The 18,572-nt window shown below is 50.7% G+C and overlaps 2 protein-coding genes across 3 annotated transcripts in view; one reads left to right on the top strand and one right to left on the bottom strand.

Moving 5' to 3' along the window:
• Nucleotides 1-18,572, bottom strand: part of LOC306809620 (uncharacterized protein) — a 195,531-nt gene that overhangs the window by 164,875 nt on the left and 12,084 nt on the right. The gene's annotated exons all lie outside the window — the stretch shown is intronic.
• On the top strand, nucleotides 304-17,704 carry MAP1LC3A (microtubule associated protein 1 light chain 3 alpha). The gene is made up of 4 exons (XM_079321769.1): nucleotides 304-436; nucleotides 10,300-10,355; nucleotides 15,890-15,996; nucleotides 16,522-17,704. Exons 1-4 carry the CDS (start codon nucleotides 397-399, stop codon nucleotides 16,682-16,684), a joined length of 366 nt encoding a protein of 121 aa, XP_079177895.1. The 5' UTR covers nucleotides 304-396; the 3' UTR covers nucleotides 16,685-17,704.

The following is an 18,572-nucleotide window of genomic DNA, read 5'->3' as shown; positions in this document are numbered from 1 at the left end:
GGAAAGGAATTCTTCCCTGTGAGGGTGCCCAGAGAAGCCCCTGACTCCCTGGAAGTGTCCAAGGTCACGTCGGATGGGACTTGGGTTAGGGATAGAGTTAGGGTTAAGGAGCACCCTGGGCTAGTAGAAGGTGTCCCTGCCCATGGCAGGGGTGGCACGGGCTGGACTGTAGGGCCCCTTCCAACCCAAACCCGTGGGGGGGGTTCCATGGATTCCGCGGCTCCCGGGCGACTGCGAGGCCGGGGGGGCGAGTTCCGGGGTCGCGGGGGTGGGCGGGACGCCGGGCGGGCCAAGCTCCGCCCCGACGGGCGGGGCCCGGTGACGTCACCGCCGCTCCGCCGCAGGCCGAGCGCAGACGGAGCCGCCCGGTCCCGGTGCCGTCCCGGTCTCGCCGCCATGCCCTCGGACCGGCCCTTCAAGCAGCGCCGCACCTTCGGTGAGCCGGGACCGGCCGGGAGCGGCGGCGCGGGAGGGAGGGAGGGAGGGACGTGGGGATCCGCCCTGCGCCGCCCCCGCCGTGCTGCCCTGCGAGGCGGCCCCGCCCGGGCCGGGGCTCGGCCCCCGCGAGTCCCAGGAGCGGGACCCGGGCCCGGGGTGGTGGTGCCGCAGCCGCCGCGCGGTGATGTCATCCCGGCCGGCCCCGCACCGGGGGGGCGAACCGCGCCAGGCCGGAGCGCAGCGATGTCCCCGCGCCGACCCTGCTGTGTCGCCGCTTCGCCAGGGGACCGGGGTCAGTGGGGGCGCGGTGGCGGACGCGAAGGGCCGTGGAATGCCCAGGACGAGGGTGATGGCCGGGTGTCCCCTTTGACTGTCAGAGCACAAAGACCTTCCCAAAAATCGCCTTCCGCGCTCCCCATTTCGTCGCGTTAGGGCGGTTGTTGTTCCAAGATGCCGCACGCCCTCTGTGATGGTTGCGGAGACCTAGAGGAGTCAATGCTCACATCCTCCCCTTTTGTCAAAGGTGGGGAGGCTCAATGGGTGAGGAGGTGACTGTGGAAAGTCCCAGATTTAATCTCCAGACCCGATAGTGGAATCCGAGGAAACATCAACTGCTGTGTCTCTTGCACTTTGGCAGCCGGTGCAGGGAGAGGTGTGTTTCTGGCAGGTTAAATTTCTGGGGAGGGGCTAACAGTTGAGCTTTACTGGCTATGTAATGCTGAAATCGTTATTTTCATGCCTAAAACCCCTCATATTGTGCCAAAGACTGTCCGAAAGCAGGTGAGGGCATTTCCTACATGAGTTTTAAAATTGGAGCTTTTGCCTGCTGAAAACTGCTGATCCAGCCCCTTGCTGCTCTTTTGGAAACTGTAAATATTTGATATTTTATTGGCACAACCTTTCTGGCCTTGAATGCTTACCCAGCCCTCCTCTGCCACAGGACTGAGCCAAGAGAACACGCACAAACAAGAACCAGCCAAAGCCTGGCAGCTTGGGGTCCCTGCTGTGTTCTCCTAAGCTGTGTATTAAAACCAGTAAAGTCCTAAATCAGCCCCTTAGTAACACCTACTGTTAAACTGGTGCGAATCAGCTTCTTATGGTCAAGAGGAGACTGGCTCGCCTTTGTGGGTTGCTCAGACTTTGTGTGAGCCAAAAGGAAAACAAAATCTGAGGCTCAGAGTAGTTGAAAGAAAGCAGGATTAAAATAGCCCAGGAGGGACGGAGGGGGTGTGGGAGTTTGGTGCCATCAACTGCCAAGTGCTCCTTGTTTCTCTGTACTTTCCTCTGCCCTTTTGCTCTCTCAGCTGACTGGGCTGCAGAGTTGAGCCAGGAGGAGGGGAGGAGGAGGTGGCCTGGCAGCCCCCACAGTTGCTTTGGATCAGGGCTGGAATTACTCTGTTGGAGAAAGTAAATATGGCTTGTTTTTGTCTTTGAATATTACACAACAGGAGCAGGAAGCGATTGTTTACAATGCAGTTGGAGAGGGCTGGTGGAAAACATTTCCAGTGATTCTGTACCTTCAGAATGGCTTAATTTTTAAGGATTCAAAACTTTGCAGAGATGGAACAGTTCCAAAAAAGCAGCAAAAAGGCAGAGTTAGGGCTATGGTGGTTTACAAAGGGCACCCAAGCTCTAGTTTCATGGCAAGTGGCTGCTTTAGGTCTTGGTCTGCTGCTCCTCAGTGAAGATTCTGTTTTCCTCAATGCTTGTGTTCCTCCTCCTTGTATTTTTCTATTTTTTCTGTGAATTTCTTATGTTTGTTCATCTGCTTGGTCGTGGGTCTCTCCCGAGTAAAATTTTTTTATTTCTATTCATTATTGTTGAGGACTTGAGAAGGGGACTGACTGGGAAACACCTGGGCTTTGGTCCAAGGTGTGTGTAGAGCATGGAGCAGTGACTCCTCCTGTGAACTGAGGTGCTGTCCCTGGTGAGCAGGTGAGCTCTGTGAGCAGGTCCTTGGCAGCAGAACATCTTTGCTGTGTGTGCAGGGGGTGAAATGTAGCAGCATCCTCTGCATCCATGTGCTGAACCCAGAGGCTGAGGCATGTTCAGATCTGTTGCAGGAGTCCAAAACAATTCCCAGAACAAAGCTGTGGTCTGTGTCAGAGGAACAGGCTGTCCTGGCAGTAGTGAGAGCATGCAGCAGCCTGATGACACCGCTGCACTTCCTGAAGGGAACACGAGTCCTTGGGAGCATTGTCCCACTGCTCCTGAAGTGGGGGCTGCATTGGACTGGCAGTAGCTGCCAGCTGTGTTTTCAATGCATCACAAAACCAGTGTGGTGACAGACACGGGCCTGGATCCTGGGCTGGCAGATGATCCAGAGTACATCGGTCCTGCATCCCCTGTCTGGCCAAAGCAGAGGCAGGAACACACCTACCTGCATCCTGTGGCTCAGCTGCAGCCTCTGGCTTGGTGACAGACATAGAGGATTGACCTCGGCCTCTGGATGGAATGTTCCCATCCCAGGTTCCATCATCTGGGAGATCTGCCTTTGGTTGTGGAAGCCTCTCCTCTTCACAGGAAAGGCAGTGGTGGGTGTGGAGTGAATCCCCAGGTGGCTCTGGGGAACAGTGTCCCTGGGGACTCACCCAGCGTGAGCCAGCTGTGCCTGTACCCATTGAGAGATCAGGAGTGGCTGAATTGTCTGCTTCACACACTCCTGTGCTTTTCACAACAGTTTTGCCTGTTGGTGGCTTTGAAGGCCATCTGGATATTGATGTGGGGTCGGTCCATCAGCCCACACTGGTTCTTGACTGGTCCTCAGGGTGTCTGTGCTCTGGCAGTTGTGCTTTGAGAGATGAGATTCCTTGAGAGGAGGATGTTGCTCCAGCTACTGCTTAGCTGCCTGTGCCTGGGATTAATTACTGAGGACATTCTGTGACTTGACTGGATGTGAGAGTAATTACCAGTGCTGAAGAACTCAACCGGTTTCCAAAACAAATGGCATGTAGACCACAGATTTTTTTTTTTTTTTTTTTTTTTTTTTTTTTTTTTTTTTTTTTTTTTTTTTTTATTGTTGTTTTATATAGCACAAGGTCCTGACTGGCAGCCAGGAATAATAAAACCTGTGTGTTTTGTTAATTTTATTTTTCTCCCCACTATAAAAACTTCAGCTCTTCCTTTGAGTCAGAAGAGTGGAGACTGGTGAATCCAGGGGCTGTCAGACTGGTAGGCCTTTGCTGCCTCTGTCATCAAGTAGCCATGAGTTGTGGATAAGTCATGTCCCTTGGCTTTGGTGTTCCTTCTGTGGTCAGTCTGAGCAGGGATCACAGCCAGGAGGTCGCACAGTGTGTCACCGGCTTGTGTGACATTCTGTGGTTGACTGGCAGTGTGTGAACACTACCAGCTCTGTCATGCTGTTGTTTGTTGCCTTTTGTCCTCAGAAGGTGTTTTAAGGCTGTGAGAGAAAATGCAGGAATGAATTCAAAACTCTGGTGTCTGGCCCGTGTCCCCAAAGCATCTGTGCATGTCCAGGCCTATTTGTGCACAAATAGCAATGACCTGTGCTGGGCAAAGGCTCTTGATGCATGCAGGTGCACAGTGGGCTGCACAAAAATACAGTCCTGCCAGCAGTGCCACATCTACCTTGAGTAGTTTGAAGTGTACTGAGTAGTTCTGAGAAATCTGAGTGTGTTCTTGCTGTTTTGGAGGATATGGATGGGAAGATTGTCCAGGTGGAAGGTCACACAGCAGGCAGAGAGAAACCCTGCCACAGCAGCCTCCCGAGGGTTTGTACAGAGGGAACTCGCTGTTCCTTTACCAAGGATAGTGAAACTGTGATTAAATGTTGAACACAAAAACAGTTCCTTGTCTGAAACTGTGATGTAAATATTCAGTTTGCCATCCTGACATGACACAGAAGGTGCTACCTGTTTGCCCTTCGTGCTCACGGGGTGCAGTGAGTTCTAAGCTGTTTGGATGATGGAGGTCCAGTGCTCATCCTGCATGGCCCATGGCAAGGGTGGATCACAGAATCCCAGAATGGTTTTGTTTAGAAGGGGCCTTAAAGTCCCATCTCATTCCACCCCCTGCTGTGGGCAGGAACATTTTCCACTATCCCAGCTTGTTCCAAGCTTCATCCAGCCTGGCCTTGGACACTTCCAGGGATCCAGGGGCAACCACAGCTTCTCTGGATGACCTGTGCCAGGGTCTCCCCACCCTCACAGGGAAGAATTCCTTTCCAATATCCCATCTAACCTTGCCCTTTGTGACTTTTATGCCATTCCCCCTTGGGGAATGTCACTCTAGTGGTACTGTACAACCAGAAGACAAGTGTCTTGACATATATTTAGAGTTCACAGTTGTGGTGTGGTTCTGCTTGATCATGAGCTGAGCCCTTACCATGATTTGCCAGATGCTCATGCTCATTCCTGGAGCCAGGCTCAAAATTATACTCTTATTATATTTTTAAACTGCTGATAAAAAATGAAGGTGTTTCCTCTTTGTGTTTTAAAATCCATTTTCAAGCTCTATTCTGGAGCTAGGAATATTGGGGACTTTTGTAAATGAATAAGGCTGCTGAGATCCTTCTGCAGTCACAGGGCCCCAAGAACCTGGCATTCAGAAATCCTCCTAGACACTGCACATTTGGTATTGCAGCTATAGTGATAGGCTGGAGAGTCATGAAGACAGAGCATCCACTGCTTCATGTTCATGTTGGTAATACCTTCCAGGGACAGTGGAGCTTCAGGCTCCACCTTCCATGATGCAGAGACATGTTTTCTATCAGTTCAAAGCTTTTGGGTTCAGAGCAGTGTAGGTTTGGTCCAGAGTCATTTGACCTGTGTGGAGCACCCAACGTTGCAGACAGACAATGGAATAAACCTGACAATCAGAAGCACTGTCAGGGCTCTGCAGTGCTGCTGTCCTTTGTAGCCTGGGACAAGCACTCTTTGGGATGCTGAGGACACCTCCCCTGGGCACAACCTCCTTCCTCCCTGGATATTGGAGTCTCCTCTTGCTCCCCCCACAGCACCACTGGCCTGAGAAGGAGCATGGGGCAAGGTCAGGTCAGGTGCTGGATGAGCCATGACACATCCACAAGGGTGTTTCCTGGTGGTCAGAGGCGTCTGGCCTTAGGGTGGTGTGATATTACAGAAATAGTAATTGATGTTCATCTGGAATGACCTGCACAACTGGCCTGTGTCTCCAGCACTTGCCAGCTCATCCCACACACATCCTGATTTCAAACCATCCAATTCCTCCTCTCCTGGCAGAAAATCTGTTGAAGAGAAGTCCATGCTCTAGCAGCCTCTGCCCTGGGACTGATCACAGCAGCTTCTTGAAGAAATGTGTTCATTTTTGCATCTGCTTCAAATCTTAGACAGATCCCTCTCCAGGCTGGCTGGCAGGGAGAAGCCAGAAGCCAGGGCCGTGCTGGAGGTGCCAGGGATGTCTGTACACTCTGGAGCTGTGGGACACAGGAACAGGCAATAGCTCATGGCTGTATTTCTGGTCTGTGCTTTGCTCTCCACACAGCCCTTGCTCAGCTCAGGAGCTGTTTATCTGGTAGCACGCTTATGACCTTTCCAGGTGGTGTTTGTTCTTACTGGTGTTTTCCTAACAGCATTCCTGCTGGTCACAGGCAGCAGGACCTCTCCCTATTGTCCATCTGCTGCCCTGGGATAGCACCAGTGCCTCAGCAGTGCTTGTCTAGAATCTCCTGAAGAATAGTGCCCCTTATGGAACGGCACTGTTGGAAGACTTGCCATGTATTTTGCTTCTTCCCACCATCTCTATCTTTTGTCTGCTGAGGCTCTTTTGCATCCAGTACTGTCCTTTCATCCTGTGTCTGCACAGCGCCCAGCACAGCAGGGACCTGGCTCCTGTGGCCAGGATTCCTGGGCACTGCTGATAAGAAAGGTTAATGCTTGCAAAGTGTGGCTTAAAATTTTCCACTGTTCTCCTCAACTGCCATAATGATCTCATCCTGCATTACCATGGGATACACTGTGTGCTCACATCTTTTGGAGCACAGCTTGGGAAGGACCTCAGTCAAGAAGGCAGCCAAGATTCTGGTGTTTTGGGCAATTGGCAAGCTTTGCTGTTGGTACTTAACAGTTGAAGCAACAGTTGGAGGAGAAATAGGCAATTTCCTGGCATATGCAATGCTACAAAAATACTCCTATCTTTCAATAGGCCCTGGCAGAGAAGTTTCCCTGGGAATAACCAATAAAATTGTGTGGATTTTGACTTGCTGCCATCTTGAGATCTGACATCCTGGCACTGGGGAGAAGTCTGTCTTCATGGCAGAGATGTGGTGCCCAGAGCTGGAGCAGGGATGAGGCTCTTCCCTCTTTGCTGAGCTCCTCAGAACAGCAGGAGGCTGGAGCCCCTGAGCTGCTGCAGTCAGGTGTGGTGTTCTGCTCCCCTGGCAGCGAGGAGGGACCAGAGGAGAACATGGATAGGGACAGGGCTGTGTAAACACCTCTGGCTTGCTCTGCACATTGGCTAAGAATTAAGTGTAGCTAAGTGCTGCAGGAAAGGGGGAAGTCTCAACTTCCGCACAGTTTGAGCTGCAGAAGGAGAACAAAGCTTGTAAGATCAAACCTGTTGTGTATGAAATGTGAGTGTGCAAACACTGCTGGTGCTTCGTTGAGGGGATCCTGCCTGTCCTCAGCACCATGGGAGCTTGGGTGCTGTACTGGCACCTCCAGCCAGGTTTCTCTGAAGTGCCCTTTAAGTTTTCTCTGTGTTCCTGTGACTTAGATTAGGCCGTACAGGCACTAAATTAAGGCTGGTATTTATAGCCCTTCTTGCTGTGTGATGTTGATGTTTTCATGAGTCATAGGCTCAACCTCTTGCTACCACTACAGGCTGAGGAGGGTGTGGGTGACCATCACTATCTCTTGCTGAAGATCTCTTGTGCCTGAACTCATGTGTGCACAGAAATCATAAGGGAATGATGCAGCTTTTCCTGATTGCCAAGCCTGCTTCTTTGGCTCTCAAAGTCTGGGATGGGACAGAGTGTGCTCTTTACTAGTGCTTCAGATATCCTGGGAACTTCTGCCTGTATATTAAGGAGCCTGAGCACCTTAGGTGGGATTGCTCCCAGCTGCCTTCCCAAATTAAGTTTCTGAAGTGAGCAGTTCCAGGCCAGAGGACGTGGTGCAGTGCTTGAGGTGTTTGTCGTTGCAATCCATGGAGCTGCTTGAGGGATCCAGCAGCCCCTGGAGTAAAGCACCTGCTGCTATTCCACTGTAGTGACCTGCAGATTAGCCTCCTGCCACAGGGTCCCCTGAGGTCAGGAAGGCTGGCTGTGAATGCCCTGGGTCCTGCTGTCCAGAGGGAGCAGGTCCTGGGCATGTGGCAGATTTTAAAGGGTGGGACAGGACAGCTTCCACTGGCCTAGCAGACTTGAGGGTAGTTGAGAGCTCTGTCACCGGTGCCTCATGCTCTTGATTCCTCCTGGGCACGGAGTCAGCAAACCTGGAAGGAGCTTTCTGCAGCAGCCACCTCTGTCGAAGGCACCCTGTCTGCTCCCCTTGGGAGACAAAGGACTGGTCCCAGGGATAGAATCTGAGGCACTGATGTGCAGCTGGAGTAATGATGCACCCTTTTCCTCTCTTTGTGGAATCTTTTTCAGTGTAATGGGCAGGAGGCACCTGTGTAAATGAAGGTGGTGATGGCTTGTGCCATCTCCTTGTGTTATAGCTGGTGATGCTTCCAGGGAGTGGAAAGGGATGTCTGGCATGTGGTTGCCTTTTGGCACATGCAGCCTGGGCTAGTTGGATACTCCAAGGTTATTTTCATTTACTAGCCATGATAATATGGCTTCAGCAAATTCCTTTTCTGACCCTTCTCACAATTACCTACATTGTTCGGGCTTCTTGTGCAAACAGTCCTGTGACCTTGCAGGGCAGCACATGGTGTTTAGGAAGCTCGTTGACATGGCCATCTGATAGTAAGGAGAGAGAAGCAGGCTAGAGTGAACACTGAAACCAGAATGACTGGCCAAACCTGAAGACACAGCTCTGCAGGCTCTGTTAACACCCAGAAGTCTGAGCTGGCTGCAGTCAAGCTGCTGGAATTTCCATGGTGGTCAGCATCATCCAGTTGACCTCTGGATCTCCAGCCTTTTGAATGCTTCATCCTGGATACAAGTGAACATGTGGGAATGGGGCTCTGTGGGACAGGGCAGCTGCTTCTGCTCCAACTGAGTGGTGTGGTCTGGGTGCTGATGGCACTGTGTCCTTCATCATTCCCAGGGAGGTGTCTCTGTACCAGTGTCACGTGTGGTGCTGATGTCTCTCTGACTCCCTGGCTGATTGGTACCTCAGGGGAAAATTGTCTCTATCACAAGGATGACTCTGGATCCCTGGATTAGATGACAAGGAAATATGAGAAGCTGCATCTTCAGTCATAAAACCCAAAACAAATATGCCTGGATTTTTCGTGAAATCCAAATAATCTTGCTCTGTGTTGATCGCCTGTGCAGTCCTACAGAATAAAAGGTCTAAGAATTCCTATCAGAGCAATATTTTCCTCTCAGAGGAGTCAAAAATGGTGCTCAAAACTTTCAACGATCTGGTGATTTTGTAGTCTTGGGGCTTTTAAAGACACTCCAGTTTCTTCCCAAATTCATATCTAGCCAAATTCAACATATAAGCAGTAAGGTTTTGTTGAGTGCTTGGAGGAGAAATTCTTGGTGTTTCTGAGGAGAAAACACTAAAATAACATGCATTTATCCTGCCCTCCTATATCCCAGTGGGTCATGAGGAACTGGGACTGTGTAAGCTGATGAGGGGAGTCAGGCTGGATCCACTGCTGTGCTGTGTGTGGCAGGATGATCCCGTGACATATCCTGCAATACCTAGATCTCTTTTATAGGCAGTGCTTTGTCACTGACCTTCACCCACTGGCTTAGTTTCTGGGCATTTCAGATGGGCCATGTTAGGCTGTGAAGCACTTCCCAGAGTAGTGGCAGTTCCAGGAGGAGTGCAGGTCTATGGTGTCCTAGGGAGGGCATGCACAGAGCTCTACCTGGCTCTGGTACTGCTTTTTCCTCTGCTTTCTCCTGCTTTGGGCTGTGGAAAATGGAGAGCCCTCTGGTAAAGCAGTGAGGGGTATGGGAATTCTCCTGTAAACTGGGAACAGTGCATAAGTGTTGTCTGCTGCCTGTTGTGTGTGTCAGTAAACATCTGCTCTGCAGGAAAATGGAATAGAAAGTGTGAGAACAACTGCAGGAGAAGTCTTTCTGTATATGGGTCATCTCCTTGCTTAAGGTTTTCTTCCTGCATCCAGGCCTAGAAATACTTTCTGCCAGGCCAAGAGCTGTTGTAGCTACTCCGTAGATCTGTGCTAGGGAAGGAGGCCTCCTAGGCGAGGTGCAGCTCTTGTGGCACCAGGCACTGTGCCAGAGAGTGCTTGGAAGTGCATGACAGGCAGAAGGAAATGGCTAAAACCCAGCCCAGCTGGAGAATTGTCTCCCTGGGGAAAGCATCCAGGAAACACAAAGAGCCTGAACTTGCAGAGTACAGCCCCTGAAGCTGTGCTGCTGCCCTGCTCCCACTGCCAGGAGCTGCATTTCCTTAGGGTGGATTTCAGTTAGTTTTGTTGTCTTCTTGGTCTCCTTTCACTCTCCTGATTTCCAGGTGTGCTGCCCAGTTTTACCAGACAGAGTGGCATGTCCCAGCCTGGGGGTGGTGGGGCAGTAGGAAGCTGTGAACGTTTGGTTGGTCACTGAAGCTGACATCTGGCAGACCATGCTCAGCAAAGGGCTGGTGAGCAGAATGTGCATTCCTTGGGAAATGTCCCTCTCTCTGGGTCAGGCTGTGGCTTGCAGGGTGGGTACCTCAGTTCTGCCTGCCCTACCACACACAGGTTTGTAACTTCATTTCTTTACTTGTTTCTCTCCAGCGGATCGTTGTAAAGAAGTGCAGCAGATCCGAGAGCAGCATCCAAACAAAATCCCGGTAAGTGATTGTTCTCACTCTTCTGTGTCAAACTTTGTTCTCTGGACCCCTCTGTGCTCCTGGGTGGCCTCCATGGAGCTTGCAAAACTTTGCTCCCTGGAATGAACACAAGATAGTCCCCATGAGCCTCCAGTGTCTTGTATGTGGCAGCTGCTCAGTAGCAGACATGTTTTCTGCAGTGCAAAGGACAGTCTAGCTCTAAAGCTCCATGCTGCCCTGGGGGGAGGGGACCGATTTGATCTCAAATCTATTTTCAAGGTAGTGCAGTAGGAGAAAACTCTAAAGTGGCTTTTCTTTTGGCTGTAGTAGCTACCTGATTTTTCCTGGATAACCTGGTAAAGATTTCTCTTTGCCCTGAGAAAGGTGTGTGAGCTGATTTTTGCTGCATTGGAAGCACAGAGTCTCCCTTAGGATCATTCATACCTGTTCTGTGCTTTCCAAGCACCTGTAGTTGATAGGCGCAGGTGGGACACCATGAACTTGCAGTTCTTCATGCCCATGTCACATCTAATATGCTGAATTGCTCTTTGGCTGTGAGTGTGCTTTTGAGTTCCTACCTGAGTATTCGCTTATCTTCCTGAGAAGATGGAGAACTTAGAGGAACATCCCACCCCTTGGAAGTGTTCAAGACCACGTTGTACAGGGCTTGGAGCAGCCTAGTCTAGTTGAAGGTGTCCCTGCTCACCTTTAAGGTCCCTCCCAACCCAAACCATTTCATGATTCTATGAAATTATGTACTTGGTGCTTGCTCGACTTACTGTTTGCAATATCACAGCATCTATGACCAAAAAGACAGGATTCCTAGTTCAGCTCCCTCTCAATGTTGGGTGAACATCAACCTTGTCTTAAATTGTAGACTATTAATATTTGGCGTTCAAGACCGAATGTCTCAATCTTGGTCCGCTCCTGCCTCACTCTTGTTTTGTTTTTCGCACAGTGCCTTCTAGCCAGAAGAATTCTTTCTCCTCCTCTTCTCCCACCACCACTGTGGTGTTCACGTGTTTGCAGCTCAGCAGAGCAGGGCCTGCCCCTCACAGCACCCTGGATACCAGTACCCCAAATCAACACATTGATCAGCTTCTGCTTTTAACATGGTTTTAAGGGCATTAGACTGGCTCTGCAGTTCTCCAGAGTTGTGGCAGAACTAATTGCAGTGCATTCAGGCTCTGGCAGTAAGGCCAGACTAGAAATAAGTTGGATATAAAATGCACGCACGTACATGTATCAAGTGCCTGCACACAAATATGTGTTGCTTGGGGAATGGACAGAAGGAATCAGAGCTGTGTATCCACAGGCAGAGTTTTATGGCATTACTGGGACATGGTGGGAGAGCTCCCATGGCTGGAGTGCTCTTTGTGTTGGGGTCAACACCACATTGCAAGTTTTGCTGGAGGGGTAAAAAGGATCAGGAGGTGAGAAGGGTTGTGAAGGCCTTGTGGTTGGGTCACTGGTGTCCCTAAAGACCCTGTTAGACCCCAACACCAGTTTGGTGCTGTCTCTCTTCTCTCCCATGGCAGAGCTCCTTCAGGTTTCAGTGCTGGGCAGTGATCAGAGCGTCATGCAGGAGGAGTGTGGTGTGGTCACTGTCATGGGTCCAAGCTCTGCACGCTCATTGGGCTGTAGGAAGGTCTTGGTGAACTGTGAAAGACAGAATCTGTGTTTTCCAAGTGATCGTGTCCCTGGAGAAGTGCTTGGAATTAGCAGAGGGGTTTGAGCCCACAGCCTGTTTGAGCCACAGTTAGTGAGATCCAAGGTCATCACACCCTTACTGCTGACAGAAACTACAGCGAAGTTTTGCAGCCTCTGCTGCCCTCCTGCATCTCCAGTTTCCTTAGGCAAGTCCCTTCTGTTTTGAGAGGAAGCCAGGAGCATTTGCAGAAGGCATGGCCTGGCGTGTGCCCAGGGATGAGCATGTCTCTCCTGTTTCCGTAAGTGTACTTGCAGGCATAGCAAGAGAAGTCACATCCCAGGATGCTCCACTGGGCATAGGCAGGAGCCAGGTCCCCTGTCCGCCTCATGCTAGGACTCCTTTACTATCTCTGCATTTCGCAGAGCTGCCTTCTCTGGTAGAAAGTGCTGAGCACAGGCACATGCAGCTCTTGCTGAGAAGATGAGATGGTTGTGTAGGTGCTGCTCACGCTCAGCTCTCTTGGGAAGAAATCGCCAGCTGCTCCTCACAGTGCAGTTCCTCCTTGGGCAGTCAGAGCAAGCAGAGAGCTTCCAGCCTTTCCACTGGAACCCCCATCCACAGCCTCAGTACAAGCTTTCAAATCATCTTCCGGGCCTGTCCCTGCCTGCTCTCAGCCCCAGGGATGCTTCTGGAGATGATTGAACCCTCAGAGAGTCTGAAATTGCTGGGGAACAGCTTGTGCTGGGCAGCAACAGGAGCAAACCATTTCCCAAAAGCCCTGCAATGCTAAATTCAGGCAGGTCTGGTGAGTCATGGGCTGTAGAGGGGGATGAAGGCAGGGCCACCCCTCCTGCTGGTAGGGATGGCTAAGGGGGTATTTGGGCTATGTAGAGTGGGCTCTGTTGGGTTTATCTGAGCACCCACAGAGGAGCATGGAGAGGCAATGGCAGGTGGGAGATCCCACATAATGCTCTGCCCTGGCACAGGGTTGGATGGAAACCCAAATTATGGACTCAGAGGAAGGGACAACCTTCTCTGAGTTCCTGGGATGGCTGTTCTGGGGAGTTGCAGATCCAGTGTCTGGCACTGACATTGACTCTGGATGGATCAACACCAGAGCACCTTTTTGACTGAGGGCTACTGTGTCTGTTGCCACTAAAGGACCTGCACCCTGCTCTGTCAGAGGGGTACAGGATGAGGCTGGTGCAGTCTGTGCTTGTGTGAGTGCTGTGTGTGTCTTTGTCAATCTCTGTGCCTGGCCATGGATGTCAGGGAGGTGTTACATACACACATTTGAGCCTCTGTGCCTGCTGGGAATACATTCCCAGCCTCACTCCTTATTGGACCTTGCCTCTGTTGACCACCATATCTGGCCATATTCCTTACCAAACTCCTTTTCCATCTGTCCAGACTGGCTCCAGAACAAAGGTTGTCCTTTGAACAAACACTGACCAAGCTCTCTTTGCAGCAGGACCAGGACTTCAGGCTCTACCCTGTGTGTTTTCCCTCCCCACCTGTGCCCACTTGTGATTTCTGCAGAGATCTGTAGTGGTTTCCCTCTGCAAGAGCAGGTGTCCCTTGCTGAGGAACCCCCTGGCTCAAGGCAGCGGCATGGAAGAGGATGCGGGTTGGGGGGTGGCTGTGTACACCCGCCCTGTGGCCACAGGGGTGTAACCTTAGCATTTGATCATGCTTTTCCGTCCAGAGCTAGACAAGAATGTTTTGTCCATTGGCCACCTGTTCTCATAGCTGGGTTACCCAAATAGCAGCTCATGTTTTGGGAACAGAAACTCTTGGAGCTCTTCTACGTGAGAGACTCTGTGTCTTCTCAGGACACACGGCAGCTGCTGCTTGAAGGGCCAGGACAGCCATTGCATCCCATTCCGGGATTAATCTACAGGTTTTTCTTCTTGGGATGGAGCTGGCTGGTAATGAGAGGCACTGGCCTCTGGTCCTGCTCTCATGAGAACTGGGCCATCATCCAGGTGCGCAGGTAAAAGTGGATGCACAAACAGCTGCTGTGTAGGTGCTCCTTTGTGCAAACCGAAAAGCTGAAGGGCCACTGTTGCCTGTGTGTTTCCAAGCAGCATCCTTGTATGTGACTGTTGTGAGTGCTCAGTCCCTCAAGACTACTCCTCTCCCCACAGCCAAAATACTCACTTGTCCTTGTAAGACTCAAGTTAAATGCAGTAGGATGGTTCTGCTCATCTTGTCCTCCCTGTGCCCTCAGAGGGATGAAGGGCCATTAACAGGTTGGTGGAGGATGTTCCAGTGCATGATTTAATCTGTTGCAGAAAATGGTTCTTTAATCAGAACCTTCTTTACAAAAGAGGCCAAAGGGGCAATACCTGGTGTTCATGTGCTGCTTGCTGAGGCGTTGGTTCCCCTTGGGTGAGATTTGTCCGAGGTGGGCTCTGCAGAGGATGTTTTGGTGCAGAGCTCCCAGCAAGGCACCCCACACCCCTCCCTCCTCTGAGAACTGCCTGTAGCCTAGCCCTGTCAGATCAGCCCCACAGGCTGGGGGGCTCCTCAGGCAGTCCCACTGCAGCTCACTGGTGACTCTGCAGTGTTCCAGCCTGGATGTCTGATCCACCTCTGGGGAATGCTGCCAGGAGTTCCACTGCTGCTACTGCCAGAGGCTGATGTGTCAACAAGGGATCAAAGGAAGGGAAATCCATGTTCCCAGAGGTTCTCTGGTCCTTCTGGCTCCACAGAGCCATCTCCTGGGGATCCACCTCTCTGCACACTGCTCCATCCCTCTGCTGCCAAAAGCCATTTGCAGTCTCTTGAGTATTTTCAGAAAGGACCCAGAAAAATAAATTTTGGCAGTTCTTTGCCGTATAGTGAAAAATAATGTTCAATCTCAGGTGGGAGAGAATAATGGACTGATGAGTATCCAAGAGTCCCTCTATGGGAAAACATCAGGTTGCTGGAGAGATGTGAGAGAGCATCACTGTAATGGGAACATATTAAGCTGTATATTCTTGTCTTATTTTCATTTTACTTAAAAGTGCATTCCCTATTTTAAGTGCCTTCCACTTTGTTTCTCAGAATACAAAAGATACCTTAGAACAGTAATTGTAACAGTAATTGTAGCTGTCAGCAAACAGCTTCACAGAAGAAAATCATTAATTACAATAGCAGGAAAATGGATCAGAAATCATCATTCAGTCATTTCAGAATGTAGAGCTTTTCCAAGCAAAATGTCTGGCAGAGGAGGACAGGCTGGATGCAGGAGTGCCTGGGAAGCTCAGTGCACAGCTAGAGTGGCCCTGGGTTTCTGATCCTTCCTGGACTCGGCGTGTCTGACTGTTAACATAAGGAGTGGGACTGGTAAAATCTAAACACCCCTTTCTGAAGGAATGCCTGAATGGCTTCACTGGGACTTCTAAAAACTGCTTGCTTGGGAATATCCACAGCTCTTCCTGAGCAGGCAGAGGGATGCTGAATGGCAGCAGGGAGAAAGGGGGAAGGAAACTGCTACATGAGCTGTCTGTAGCTCAAGCCAGCAACACCTGTGGTTTTGGTCAGTCTGAAAGTGATGTTAAAATACTTCACCTTCTCTTCAGATCTCGTGGTGCCAGAGGACAAGAATCTGTATCAGTCCAGGGGTACCCACCATTTTTCAGTCAGCCAGGGCACTTGGTGCTCTAGTTCATTGTTTTGAACACTCTTCATTGACTGACTTGGGCACAGGTTACTGATGAAAAGCCACCTGCAGCCCTCCTGGTGGTCACTGTTCATGTCATGTCCTTTTTTTGTTTTGTTTCCTGTGAGAGTGAAGCAATGTGAGACTTTACCTCAGCTTTTCTACCCATGCTAGTTGGATTTGTATTTGACCTTGGGATGAGCGTGTGGGGCACCATGAACATGACTAATCCTACCCTTGACTTTCCCCCTCCAGGTCATCATTGAACGCTACAAAGGGGAGAAACAGCTGCCAGTGCTGGACAAGACCAAGTTCCTTGTCCCAGACCATGTCAACATGAGTGAATTGGTCAAAATAATCCGGTGAGTGGGGTGGCCTCAGCCAGGTGAGAGCCTCTCAGGTGAGAGCCTGTCCTCACCCACAGGCCACTCTCTGCAAGGGTGGTGGGGTGAGAGTGAGGCAGAGGCAGCTGCTGAGGGCAGGGGTGGAGGCGTGGCCTCCGCAGCATCCTTGTGTGTGGTACAGACTATTGTGGGGGACCAGGGAAGGGCAGGTTCTTAGCACCTTGTGAAGGGCTGGAGTCTCCCTCAAGGGGACACTCATGAGCAATGAAGGTGTCTCCATCCCCTTTTCTTCAACTCAGAGGGAAGAGGCCCCTCTGCTTTGCCCTTGCCAATAGCACTTGAGAGAGGGGAGCTTTGCAGAATCCAGACTCAGGAGACCTTGGAGCCTCGAGCAGCTCAGCCAGACTCATGTCCTGAGAGATGGGAGGAGGTCCTGGCTGTGCAGGCCTGGCACTAAGGGAATATTATTGCTGGAGAGGTGGAACTGGCTGTCAGAGCACCCCAGGTGGGCTGACCCTGCCTGTCCTGGCTTTGCCCCCACAGGCGCCGCTTGCAGCTGAATCCCACTCAGGCATTCTTCCTGCTGGTGAACCAGCACAGCATGGTCAGCGTGTCCACCCCCATCTCGGAGATCTACGAGCAGGAGAAGGATGAGGATGGCTTCCTCTACATGGTCTATGCTTCCCAGGAGACCTTTGGCTTCTGAGGGCTGCTGAGACGTGGCACGTGGAGACAGATGAACTGTGGCACAGAGGCCCCTGGCCTCAGAAGACAACACAGACAGAGACTCACAAGAGGGGGGCTGTGCTGACCCCCTTCCTTCCCCTCCCTCCCTCCCCTCCCTCCCCTCCCCTCCCCATCACCCTGTCACCAAAGATGCTCGAGGCGTGTGTTGGACTCGCACAACCCTTCCCCTCTGTGTAGGTCAGTCTCACTCCCCCCAGGTGTGTGACAGCCCCACCCAGCCAGGGCCTGGCCCCCTCCCTGTGTCCCTGCTCTGCTCTCGCTGTGCTGTGTGTGCTGTGCTTCTGCCAGACCCGCTGGGCCACTGTCACCCCAGCACAGGGAGAGCCACCTCTCCCCAGGCACTCATAAAGGGCAGGAGGTCTGCAGAAGCAGCTAACAGATGTTACCATTGCTTCCGAGTTTTAATTGATTTTAATTACACCCGTATCAGATTCTTGGTGCTACTGAGTAGATGTAGGCGTCTCTCTAGGACTGTGGATAATGTATATCCTTTAGATTTATTATATTGGTTTGTTTGTTGGTTTGTTTTTTTTTTTTAGGGATAGATTGGAATGGGGAGAGGGGGAAACTTTCCTGTATTCTGTAGGTAAATAAATCAGGCTTCATTGCACTTTAAAGCATAGTAGATGTCAGAGTGGAATTTCTTTTAATTTATACAGGTTTGCCATCTATAGTGCTGCTCCTCTGTTGACAGTTGTACCTAGATTATGTTGTTTCTTTTTTTTAATAAAATTGATTTCCCTTCTCTGTGTCTCCCCATTGCATGCAATTTTTCAGTCTCAGTGTATCAAGGAGTTCACCGAAGGAATGTACTGATTTATATTTGCTATATTCCTGTCCCTCTTTCTCATGTATTATACCAAAAAAAGTATAAGATAAAATCCCCCTCAGTTTAATCTATACAAAGGTATATATATATATATATATATATATATAAATATATATATAAAATAAACATAAATTCAAGTTGTGTCTTGTAGGAATGTTCTGTTCCCATCTCATTTGTCATGTTAATGTCTCTGGTATATCAAGTGTGATGTGTGTTTCCCATGTTCACTGGTATGTGTGTACCTGCCCAGGCTTCTGAGCTAGTTAATCCAAGCTATGGAAAAGCAGCTGGTTGGGACTGAGGGACTGGGACAAAGGGGAAGATTAGTTTAGAGAACAGAACACTGGATAGTGACCCAGGAAACGTGGTTGTCCTTTCCCTACCTGTGTAGAGTCTCTTGTCCTTTGACTAAGCTCCTCACTGGGGAACAAAATCTTCAGGTGAGGCATTTGTAAAGTTTGTTTTTAAGGGAAGGTTTGAGCAGTGCAGGAAATCATGGCTCATCCTGAGCACTCCATCAGACTTTCCTGCAGCCAAAGGCATGGGCTGATGGTCATTTGGCCAGTCAGTGTCTCCCTGATTTTCAGCTCACTCTACTTCCTTTGCACTGCCCAACAGAGAAGGGTTTAGGCATTGAAAAAACTTAAGGCTTGCCTCAGTTGCAGCTCTCTGTTGTTGTAGGACTGTGTCCGACACCTGCAGGGAATCCTCTGTCCAGGAAAGGAGCTGGTATGAGGGACAGATCCAGCAGAGCACTGCACGAGTCCAGCTGGGGCACAGTTCCCTGTAGTGTAGGTGAGAACAGCTGCCCTGCTGGTCCTGGCAGCTGGAGCAGCTGTGGATGTTGCCTCTTGCACCAGCCTCATTCTATTCAAACTCCAGTCCCTTTGGGAGGGGTCCTTTCCCATCCACCTTCCTGTGGCACGGGTGCTGCAAGTGATGGGGCATATGCTAGCACCCCCAGGTCAGCCCATGGGAGGTGTTAAAGGAGTAGCAGATGTGCTCCAACAGCTCCACA

This window comes from Erithacus rubecula (assembly GCF_903797595.1).
Source record: "Erithacus rubecula genome assembly, chromosome: 18".
NCBI classification, from domain to species: Eukaryota; Metazoa; Chordata; class Aves; order Passeriformes; family Muscicapidae; genus Erithacus; species Erithacus rubecula.
The sequence above is the reverse complement of the archived record's forward strand: the minus strand, read 5'-3'. Positions and strand labels throughout refer to the sequence as shown.